Source organism: Sorex araneus, chromosome 11, assembly GCF_027595985.1.
Source record: "Sorex araneus isolate mSorAra2 chromosome 11, mSorAra2.pri, whole genome shotgun sequence".
Lineage (NCBI taxonomy): Eukaryota > Metazoa > Chordata > Mammalia > Eulipotyphla > Soricidae > Sorex > Sorex araneus.
Genome location: NC_073312.1, coordinates 43,870 through 55,115, shown reverse-complemented (window position 1 = coordinate 55,115; position 11,246 = coordinate 43,870). Strand labels below are relative to the sequence as shown.

Sequence of the window (11,246 nt, the reverse complement as noted above, 5' to 3'; positions counted from 1 at the left end):
CACTCCAGCTGGTCTGGGGTTGGCCAGGGTCCCGGTACCCCGCCCTGGGGCCCCAGCTCGGCCCCCTCCTCGCGCTGAGCTATCCTGTGCCCCTCAGACTCCTCAGGTGCTGCGTGGAGGAGGAATGGCCGTGTCCTACTGGACACTAGCAAGGGCAGGTTGCTGGGAGACCCTTGTCAGGGAAGCAGGGCCCTACACCTGCACCAGCCATTGCCCCCCACCCCCAGGGCCCTCCCCATACAAGGAGCAACAGCAGCAGAGAAGCGTCCCTGCCCGGGCCTGGAGCCTGGGGATTCTGGCCCGAGTGTGCACACATGAGTGTGAATCTGGTGCCCCGGGAACCCGTGTGTGCACACTTGAGTGAAACCTGGTGTCCTGGGACCCTGTGTGTGCACATGTGTGAGATCTGGTGCCCCGGGATCCCCTGTGTGCACACGTGAGTAAAGTCTAGTGCCCTGTGAGCCTGTGTGTGCACACGTGAGTGTGAGACTTGGTGCTCCGGAAGCCTGTGTGTGCACATGTAAGTGTGAATCTGGTGCCCTGGGAGCCCACGTGTGTGTGCACCCATGACTGTGAGGCCTGGTGCACCCAGAGCCTATGTGTGCACACATGAGTGAAGCCTGGTGCCCCGGGAGCCTGTGTGTGTGTCTGTATGTGCACACATCTGTGTGAAGCCAGGTGTCTGCTTGTGCCTGTGCAGAGAGCGGCCCCCAGGCCTGCTGGGGGTGAGTGCATGGGTGTGCACCTGAGACAGTGCCACATATCCACTCCAAAGAGTCAGGGGCCGTCCTGCACTCTGGGGCCTGGCTGTTGCCCATCTGGAGTGGCCTCCTCAGGGGAGTTTCTTGGGAGAGCCCCCAGGCCCTGGAGGCAGTGACACCCCTTGGGCTCCTGAGGGTGTCATCGAGGACCCCTAAGTCAAGCTTACCACAAGCCCTTTGGAGAGTCCAAGACCCCTGAGGCCCCTCAGCCCCCTTACTGTGACTCCTCACGCTCAGCAGTGTCTGAGTGGGGCTGGGATGTTTTTAAACCTGGGGTTTGGAGTCCGGACCAAGCTCCATCCACGTCACTCAAGTTTCTGTTTCTATTTCTAGCTTTTTTTAATTAAAACAAAAACCTGAAAACAGAAGTTTTCATAGCCCAGGGGCTTGGCACGCCGGTCTGTGCCCCCTAGCCGCCCTGCCGGCCCATGGGCCCTCTCCTCTGGGCAGAGTCCCTGACAGAGCAGGTCCCACATGTGGCTTACGACAGGCTGCCATACAGTCTCAGTCACCTGTTGGGTTTGGTTCTGTTCCATTTGGGTTTTTAACTTCACACAGTCAGTCCCGCTTTTCCCCTCCTTTTGTATGGAGTCCATGGGGAGTTTTCCCCTCTCCAGTCCCAAGGCATCCTGACCCTGCCATTGTGATACACCCCACAGAGATCTATGTTTCTTATACTATTATTATTATTGATAATTATAATATTATTATGTAATAAATTTATAAGAAATGAAGCCGTGCACGTTCTGCTGCCCCGACAGAGGCTCACAGCTGGGTGTCAGCACATGGACATGCCTCTGCCACCCCTGTGCTCTGTCCTGACTCCCCTGGGCCCTGGCTCCTCTTCTCTCTGGACCTTCCAGGTGGGGCATGGGGTAACTCTTGGGAAGGGCTTGGGTGGTCCTCAGGCCCATGTCTGTCCAGCCTTGCTGGCTGAGGCCCATGTCCATTCTCTGCTCTTGTCACTGGGCAGTGACAGGGCAAGTCCAGATGGGTGAGTGGGGGACAGTGGTCATGGAAGGGCACAGGAAGCTGGGCAGCTTGAAGCTGGAGTCACTATGGGAGTGGGTCAGTTGGTGTGAAGTCTGGGGGCAGATGGGGAGGGTGTCCTCGTGCCCCGCAGTGTCACAGGGGGCCAGGCTTTGGGCTGGGGAGGGGCTGCTTGCAGTGGGGCCTGGAGAGGAAACTAGTCTGCTCCCAGGTTGCACTATCAAATCAGCAGTATCATTTTCAGAGGGCACCTGGGGAGGCCAAACGTGGCAGGGTCAGAGCACTGGGGGCTAAGTGGGCATCTGTGGAGTCCTGGGAGGGCTTCAAGGAAGATGCAGGGGTGGGATCCAGGCGGCCATGAGAGTGGCATCCCACAGATTCACGTCCTATTGCTCAGAGACCCTCAGGCGGCTCTGCCTGTGTCAGAGAAGCTTGGGGCTGAGACTTCCTCTTCGACACGGGGGACCCTCACCCCCGAAGCCCCTTGTGGCCTCACATACCATCTCCGGAGCCTGGAACAGAGATGAGCCATCATCCCATACTCCTGCATCTCCCAATGTCCCATGGACAGTGCATGAGTGTGGTTGCGGCTACAGCTGGATGCAGGAGTAACCAGAGAAGGCCAGGGGACCAGGGGCTTAGGGATAAGGGTGAGAAAAAAATGGGGTTCAAGTTGAATTGCTTTGATGTGTGTCTGATTCCTCAAACGAGCAAGAGCAGGGCCTTTGGAGGTGGGGGAACAGAGGGAGACCCCCCTCTGTTGGAGATGACCAGTCTTGACTGAGTGGTGCCTCAGTGGCCACTGGGAGCCTACCTTCTGGCTCCAGAATCCTGACTCCTGGAGCAGCAGGGAGTGGACCCTGCCTCCCTTAGGGATCACCACAGAATGAACCACAGAATAAGTCACACAAGAAACCAGGGCTCTGTGCCCCAGCCTTTTGTTGCTGTTGGGGGCCACTCCTGGTGGTGCTCAGGGATCACTCCTGGCAGTGCTCAGGTGAACACATGTGGTGTCAGGGGTGGAACGTGGGTCAGCTTTGAGGCTAGCACCTCCTCCGATGCCTGTCTCACTGGCCCAGGCGGCTCTTCTAGAACCAGAAGTGAGTGCTGCAATACTCACAGAGTCCAGACTCTGTTTTTATACTTGGCTGTTGCGTTTTTTCCCCCGAATGGCTTTTAAAAATGAGCTACTATTTTTCTTTCTGTAACTTTTCCAGCTTATGTCTAAATACTCACACAGGTTAGCATTTCCAGCAAAATTCTCTTAAAAAACTCCAACCAATTAGTATTGGTTGGGTGGGGGGAGGCTGGGCCAATGAGCAGCAGCAGTGACCCCTGCTGGTACTCTGGGTACCCAGTGCAGTCATGGATTCAAGCCCTGGGGGTGCAATGTGTAAGGTCCTAAACTATCTCCTGGGGGCTGGAGCGAGAGCACAGCGGGTAGAGTGTTTGCCTTGCATGCGGCCGACCCAGGTTCGATTCCTCCGTCCCTCTCGGAGAGCCCAGCAAGCTACCGAGAGTATCCCACCTGCAAGGCAGAACCTGGCAAGCTACCCATGGTGTACTTGCTATGCCAAAAACAGTAACAAGTCTCACAATAGAGATGTTACTGGTGCCCGCTCGAACAAATCAATGAACAATGGGACTACAGTGCTATTATCTCCTGAACTCCTGCTAATCTTTAAACCAAGCAGGCTTTTCTGCTTCGCCTTGAGTTCTTGTTGCCGTTCCTCAGACAGTGTTTCCAAAGCATGTTTTAGTTCCTTTATCAGGGTGGACTCTTGAAGGAGGTGTGTTATAGTCACCACCATTTGCAGTGCTTAGGCGAGGTCATCTGACAGTCACTAGGGCTAGAGCTGGGGAGAGCCTGGACAAGCCCACCAGGGAGAAGCTTCCAGAAACTGAGGGATGGAGCAAGTCCACCTGCTACTCAGGCCTCAACAGCACTGCCTCAGGGATGACCCTCTCCTCTCTGGGCATGCTCAGGCCTTACCTGAGCATGGGCATCTTTCACCTATGTCCAGCAAGGGATGATCTCCTTCTAGCTCCAGGCTCGTCCTGATGCGGGAGGGACATACTGTTTCCCCATCCCCCCAAAAGGAGCAGACTGACCAGGAGGGACATGCCAGCCAGCACTCCCCTGTGGCAACCTCCCTCCCTGGCTCAGGGCACAGACGCAACCCCTCAGGCTCTGACCGGCGCCCTCTGGTGGTGGAGGTAGACCAGTTCTGAGATGACCATGGACACTCCTCACTCCTCTGGCTTGGGAATGTAGCTCAGAGGCCTCCGAGGACATGCCTCACTGGGGCTGCAGCGCGTCCTGGACCAAGCTCAGGGAGGACTCACTGTGTCCACCAGGACAAAGGGTGACATTCAGAGGATGAGGTGCTCAGAAGGCAGAATCAGGATCGTCCTACTGTAGTCTCTTGCTCCCCGGGTGGGGTGAGCAGGCCTGTGCAGAGATGAAGAAGATCTAGCCAGCTTTGGGCTGGCTTTCCCAGGGAGGGACACAGGAGGGTGGCCACATTCTGCTGTGGGAGATTCTGCCTCAGTATCACCTGCTGAGTGGGCCTTCCTGTGACGGGGACTCTGATACCTTAGGGATAGTGCCTGTCACTGGGAGGTCTGCAGGAGAGGGTGCCAGCACCCAGAAATGGCCAGAGACAGTCAAGGCCACCAGAAGAGTGGGTTGGGGGTTGTGTTATGAGTCAGGGACTCTCAGTCGGGCTCTCTGAGGTCCAACAGCTCAGCGGCTGAGCACTTGCCTTGCAATGGTGAATTTGAGCCCTGATACACCCCATGTGCCTGCACAGTGGCCCTGATGGCAGTACCCTGTGTGTGCTCTCTGGTCTCACCCCATCACCACACCAGAGGTGGGGTAGGGGAGTGTCTCCATGGGCCGCAGCAGCCCTCTGAAGGAATCCCACCGATGCCTGAGGCTCTCTGGCCCCGAGCTCTAGTACCTAGAGTGCCCAAACTGGCCTCAAACCCTGAGAATAAGAATATTAGTTGGAGGTGACATGATAGTACAGCGGGGAGGGTGTTTGCCCCGAACACAGTAGTCCATCAGGGTTCGATCCCCAGCATGCCGTATGGTTCCCCAAGCACTGCCAGGAGTAATTCCTTAGTGCCGAGCCAGGAGGAACCCCTGAGCACTGCTGGAAGTGACCCAAAAAGCCAAAAAAAGAAAAAAAAAAGAAATAGAAGTTAGTGGGAGGATGTTACTGCAGTATGAACCAGTTAAGCCCCTGTCTGGCCCTGGGGTGCTACCTGCTGATTGGTCAGGAGGCCTCGGAGCTTTGTGAGGTCATGGAGATTCCAGACCACACCAGGCAGGAGGCTGGTGGAGATGCTGCCAACTGCCGCTCTGCTATTCCTGGCAGTGTCTGTGGTCGCCAAAGAGAACAGCACGTGTGAGTAAGTGTCTGGGGCACCTTGAAGCAAGGGGGGTGGCACCTGGACATGCAGCCCCACATAAATGCCCTGTGCCAGGGCTAGCAAGGAGACCTCACTAGGCCTCGGAGCTACACCCCCAAGCCAGAGCCTTCCCGCTCCTAGGGATTGAGATGAGCAGGAGATCCCGGGATTCAACTACCACTGCATCCACTTGAGACAGACTCTCAGCTCCCACCCCTTCCTCCCGGCCCTGCAACAGAGAGAACGCAAGGCCCAAGTCTGGCCACTGACCACCTCAATGCTCTGAAGCTATTCTCAGGACACTCATGCAGGGACATGCCAATTCACTGCCTGGCCCCAGGCCCAGGGTCCTGCCATGCCCCCTACCCCAGAATTTCCTTAGCCCCTGAGGGGCCATGTGGTGCCAACCACTCCTCAGCTGTGACCTCCGGCCAGGGGCTCAGTCCTTTGTCACCCTGTGGTCTAGTTCTCCCCATCATGGTGTGTCTCCCAAACCTCCCCCCATCACCCTATGGCCCTCCATCCCTGTTTGGCTCTTTCCACATGCTGCATCTCTCCCTGTCACCTCATGGCCCCCATGGTTCCTGGTTCTTCCCTTATGCTCCCACCCAAGGCTGGTCCCGCAGATCTTGGGTCACACCCTTCCCTCTCCCCTTGGACCCAGGATCTGCATGTTCTAGTACCTTTCAGTCTGCTCCGACATCTCTGCTCTGTGACTCCACCCATTGACAAAGATGTCAGACTTTGCCACCCTCAGATCCATTCCCCCCCAATGTGTTGAGCCCTCCTCAGCCTTTGCCATGCCTATTCTTGTCTTGAATTGCATAACATTTCTCTGCAGTGGCCCCTGCGGGTTTAGGTTCAAGCAGAACCAGCAAATGGGGGCTCGGATTGTAGGAGGGCAGAATGCAGCCTTGGGGGCCTGGCCTTGGATTGTCAGCCTCCAGGTCTACACGTACCACACCAATCGGAGATACCATGCCTGCGGGGGAACGCTGATCAATTCTCACTGGCTGCTGACGGCTGCACACTGCTTCAGGGAGAAAAAGTAGGTCCCTGAGAGGCTCTTGTGGGGGCTCCTGTGCACCTCCAGGCCATGGGAGGGCAGAAGAGGCTGTGCCAGGGTTTCCATCAGGCCAAGCCTGTCTAGAGAACGGACAGCCCACCCTTGTGCCCACAGGAACGTATATGATTGGAGGCTGATTTTTGGAGCCAGGGAGGTTGTGTTTGGGAACAACAAGCCCGTGAAACCGCCTCAGCAGGAGCGTTATGTGGAGAAGATCATCATCCATGAGAAGTATGTGCCGTCGCTGGAGATCAATGACATTGCCCTCCTGAAGATCACACCTCCAGTCCAGTGTGACCACTACATCGGGACTGGCTGCCTGCCCCAGTTCAAAGCCGGTCCTCCCTGTCTGCCCCAGACGTGCTGGGTGATTGGATGGGGCTTCTTAAATGAGGATGGTGAGAACTGGAGGGCTGGGCAGCCATTTCGTGGGTGGTCTTGGGAGAGAAGAGGCAGCTTGTCGAGGAAGGGCTAAGCCTGTGTTCAGATGACAGCCTGAGGCATCTCTGTCCCCTTCCCAGCTGGAGCAGCTGAACCCTTGTGTGGCCACTGTCTGGACACTTGTGTGACCTCCCCCCATTGTCTTGGGGTGCTGAGTGGCTTTGTTTCTGAGAAGCAGCAGTAGGTTGGATACCTTTGGAACACTGCCTCCATGGGGGCTGCACACACCTTGGGCTTTCATCTTAGGAATTTCCCTGAATCCCCTCCTGGAGCAAAAACATCAGACATCACAGGGTGCGTGCACAGAGCACCCAGGGCCCAGCATTCCTGCCCACCCTGCAGTGTCGGCTCCAAACTCCGTTCTTCCACTTCCCACAGCCCTGGGCTGGGCAGGGCAGGGGACTCCTGGGGGGCTAAAATTGGGCAAAAAGTGGTGCTGGGGCAGGTGACCAGGCATCCATGTGCTGCTCCAAGGTGTTGGGGGCATGAGAGTTCTCACTGGTCCCATCAGGGACAGACTAGAAGACAGGATCCCCGTAGCTTCTGTTCTGTGAGAGCGAATGACCACTCTTCCTGATTCAGGACCAGTCACAGACCCAGTCAAGGGGTGGGGGGAAAAGCTCAGATTTTGGTGGAGAAAAACCCCAGCAACCTTGAGGTTCTTTTTTGTCCTGTTTTGGGGCCATACCTGGTGGTGCTCAGGGAGCACTTCTGGCGGGCTGTATGGGATGTTGGGAGTTGAATCAGGATGGCCATGTGCTCAGCAAGTGTTTACCTGCTGTACTGTCCCTCCAGTCCCAATCTTGAGGTTCTTTTTCCCATGCTTGAAGGTTGGTTTCTCTGGTACTGTCTGCCTGCTCCTTAGGAAAGGACCTTCTGATCCTTGCTCTCAATAGTTTGTCTAGAACCTCACCCAGTGGGATATCTGCAGTCTTTAATCTCTCCCAAGCCTTCCTTTTCCTGTATATTCTCAAATGCTGTTACTTTGGGAGCCAAAAATGTTCCCAGGTTAGTTCTCCTCTTGTTGAATTCTCATCTTTATTTTTTATTTATTTTTTGCTTTTTGGGTCACACCCGGTAATGCTCAGGAGTTACTCCTGGTGGTGCTCAGGGGACCATAGGATGCTGGGAATAGAACCCGTGTCGGCTGCATGCAAGGCAAACGCCCTACCTGCTGTGCTATTGCTCTAACCCCCGAATTCTCATCTTTAATTTTAAGCTTTAACTTTTTAGTTTTTAGGCCACACCTGGCAGTGCTCAGGGGTTACTCCTGGTTCTGTGCTCAGGCATCTCTCCTGGTGTAGCTTGGGGAATACTGGGGATAACACAGAGGCTAACTGCGCACAAATCAGCACCTTATCCTCTTTACTATCGCTCTGACCCTATTTTTATTTTTTAACATTGAAGTCAAAATGCTGTGACTGAGAACACTTTTCTGTTTCAGGATATCTGGTTTTGTTCTGACACCACAGCTTGGGGGTCTGAGTCTCTGCCGTGGCCTTCAGGGGTCTCCTTAGTGTCGTCCTCATTCAATGCCAGCTGTCTCCAGGGCTCTGCAGAGACAGAGCTTGCATCTGTGGGCATGTGAGCCAAGGAGGGTGGTTTCTGGGGCTAGAAATGTGATGAGGCCCTGTGGCTGGGCTGGGTGACCATGGATGTACTCCCACCATACTCTCATGGCCACATGGCACCTCGGGGTGGAGGTGCTGCTGTTGTGGGGAGCCTCGGTCTCTGGGACTACCTGGATGTGACGTTGGCCAGACTGCACCTTTGCATGCAGCCGGCAGGAGCCAGAGAGAGAGAATACAGAGAGTAGAGCACTAGCCTGGCATGTACCGTCAACCCATGTGCTTCAATCCCTGGTACCGCTTAGGCTCCCCTGAGCACAGGGCTGGCAGTACGCCCTGAGCACCACCAAATCTGGCCCCCAAACCAAACCAAAGAAGCAGTACCTCTGTAAAGCAATTCTTAGTGTGTGGCCCAGGTCAGCCTGGGTAGAGTGGGCAGGCCACAGTTTTCGACTCTTAGCCACATAGACTCAGGCACATGGGGAGGACAGTGGAACCTCTTATCCTGGGCAGGGTAGAGGTTATGGTCTTGGTGGAAACAGAACCGGCCGGGTGAGAAGGAAAGGCGTGGCCTGGAGGTGAGCCTGGGGAGGCCCACGGCATGGCCAAGACTCAGACCTCACATCTGCCCTGTGGGGCCTGAGTCCAGGACTCTGAGTTCCTGAGCTGGCTGCGGGGTTACCCACTGTCCTTGTCACCACCGTCTGCCCCTGGAGGTCATGCCCCTTGAGTGGGCAGGGAGATGTTGGACACTGGCAGCATGTAGGGCCGGGGGCGGGCACCAGGCTCTCAGGGTTGCCTCCAGTGATCACTGACCACTGAGTGGCCTGGCTGCAGACCACAAGGTCTCACCGACGCTGCAGGAGGCACGCGTGAACCTCATCAGCCTCCCGAAGTGCAACTCCAGCCGATGGTATAACGGACACATCCGCTCCACTAACCTGTGTGCAGGCTACCCTGAAGGCAAGGTGGACACCTGCCAGGTAACCCCTCTGTCCACACCCTGCAAGCCTAAGCTCCTCTCTGGGTCCCTTCCAGGACCATGGCAGGTGAACCCTCTGGCTGTTTCTACAAAGAACCAGCCACCACATTTAGAGCTCTGGGCTCCCACCCATCTCCCACATCTCCTGCCACCAGATTGCAGGGCTCTTAAGCCCCTGGACTCATGTACTCACGCGCACATGGGACTCACCTCCTCAGTGAGAAGGGCTCTGGGATATCCCCCTCACGCCTCCCAAGCCTTGCCACAGTGATCACGTGATTATAATTCTCGTGACTGTTGTTACATGGTCACAGTATTGTCCTTCCGGAGCCTGTGATCCTTGGTGGTGGGGGTGGTCTGGGCAGAGAGTGACCTCCTCCATCCTTCCGGGCAGGGGGACAGCGGCGGGCCCCTCATGTGCAAAGACAATGCGGAGAGCACCTTTGTGGTCGTGGGGATCACCAGCTGGGGCATTGGTTGTGCCCGTGCCCTGCGCCCTGGAGTCTACACGTCCACCTGGCCCTACCTGAACTGGATTGCGTCCAAGATTGGCACAAACGCCTTGCACATGGCTCAGCTGCCTGTCTCTCTCCTTCCTTCTCAAGGTTCCCAACTCCAACCCTCAAATCCCTCCAGCGCTCGCCCTCCTTGGAACCAAGGCCAGCAGGATGGCTGGCCCAAACCTCCTGTCAAACCCCCCCCACCCCCACCACCTCCTCCTCCCCTCCCCCTCCCCCACTCCTGATAGCATCCATTCATCAGACTCCACCTCCCCCCCCACCGCTCAGCCCCAACCCCCGGTTCTGCCCTCACTCCCGACCCTGCCCCAGTCCCCAGCCCCAGCCCCACCCTCAGCCCCACCTTCACCTCCATCTCAGTACCCTCAGTACCCTCTGTACCCTTTTGCCTTGCCCAAAGGCCAAATCCAGTTGCAACCTCTAGGCCACCTTGTGACCCCATCTGCCCCTACTCGGCCCCAACAAGAACTTTCATTCGCCAAACGACTCCAGCAGCTCATAGAGGTCCTGAAAGGAAAATTCTTTCCTAACCCCAAGAGCTATTATGAGGTAGAGGCCATGCCGGAGATGACCACCATCTCCTGACCCCACTTCAGGTGGAGACCATTCCGGAATTGAACACCTCCGCCTGCCCCCACTGTGTCCTCACAGTCCCAGTGAGCCCTTCATTCCCACAGGGGAAGAAGGTGAGCTAGAGATATATAAATCCAAGGGTAAATACATATCTCATACATAGATGGTGCTGTCTTCCTGGTCTTTTCTCACTCTGCCCTCAACACCTGAGTCTAAATGCCACTTGTCTCCCCACCCTCCACTCTCCACTGGCTGCTTTGCACGCTGTGCACACTGTCTCCATTTTTGTCATGGCTTTTGAAATAGGAACAAAGGACCAGCTATAGCCATTGTCACTTGGTGGCAGGATCCCATATATGCCATGTTTGGGGCTGGGTCCTAGAAGCAGCTCCTGGGGGATGGGTTTGGGAGGGTTTCAGTGTGTCCTCCTAAGACAACCCCATGGGCTGGTTTCCAGAGCTGGATTTCCAGAAGCTATAGATAAACAGGAGATAGAGCTGTGTAGCATAACATGGGGTTTGTCCTTTTAGCCTTGCCTTAGGGAACATAGTTTACCTTAAAGCAATGTCCTTTCTGTATGGACACAGGAAGACAATATTGTGCTTGTAACTTGGGAGTTGATTGACTCCAATAATATTTACTCCTGGGCATCTGCTTTCTTTACTCAGTTTCCCTCAGTTCCTAGCATTCCAAAAGCAGGATCCCGACGAGGGACAGGATGGATCCAGGGAAAGTGGTGAGTTATGTGCTACCCTGGCATCGAGACAGGCCAGGCCAAAGTGCCACAATACTCAACTATAGGTTGAGGTCATGCTCATGGACAATGCTGTCCTGATTCAAAAGTAACGATGAGATTAGGATCCTGCTGAAGTTCGGAAGATTAACCTGGCTTGAGGACTGTGGTCTGGAATGTATAGTGAGATGTCCCCA

The 11,246-nt window shown here is 55.6% G+C and overlaps 1 protein-coding gene across 1 annotated transcript; it reads left to right on the top strand.

Moving 5' to 3' along the window:
• The first annotated feature begins 5,097 nt into the window (after positions 1–5,097).
• On the top strand, positions 5,098–10,328 carry LOC101548761 (acrosin). Its single transcript, XM_055118686.1, has 8 exons — positions 5,098–5,168; positions 6,010–6,216; positions 6,349–6,632; positions 9,081–9,226; positions 9,620–9,956; positions 9,989–10,012; positions 10,063–10,096; positions 10,178–10,328. The coding sequence occupies exons 1-8, from the start codon at positions 5,101–5,103 to the stop codon at positions 10,326–10,328; spliced, it is 1,251 nt and encodes a 416-aa protein (XP_054974661.1). The 5' UTR covers positions 5,098–5,100.
• The last annotated feature ends 918 nt before the right edge of the window (positions 10,329–11,246 follow it).

Coding starts and splice junctions, on each gene's coding strand:
- LOC101548761 (XM_055118686.1), top strand. CDS start 5,101: ATGCTGCCAACTGCCGCTCTGCTATTCCTGGCAGTGTCTGTGGTCGCC. Junction 6,633..9,080: donor GGGCTTCTTAAATGAGGATG/GTGAGAACTGGA, acceptor GCCTGGCTGCAG/ACCACAAGGTCTCACCGACG. Junction 9,957..9,988: donor ACCTCCTCCTCCCCTCCCCC/TCCCCCACTCCT, acceptor CCATTCATCAGA/CTCCACCTCCCCCCCCACCG.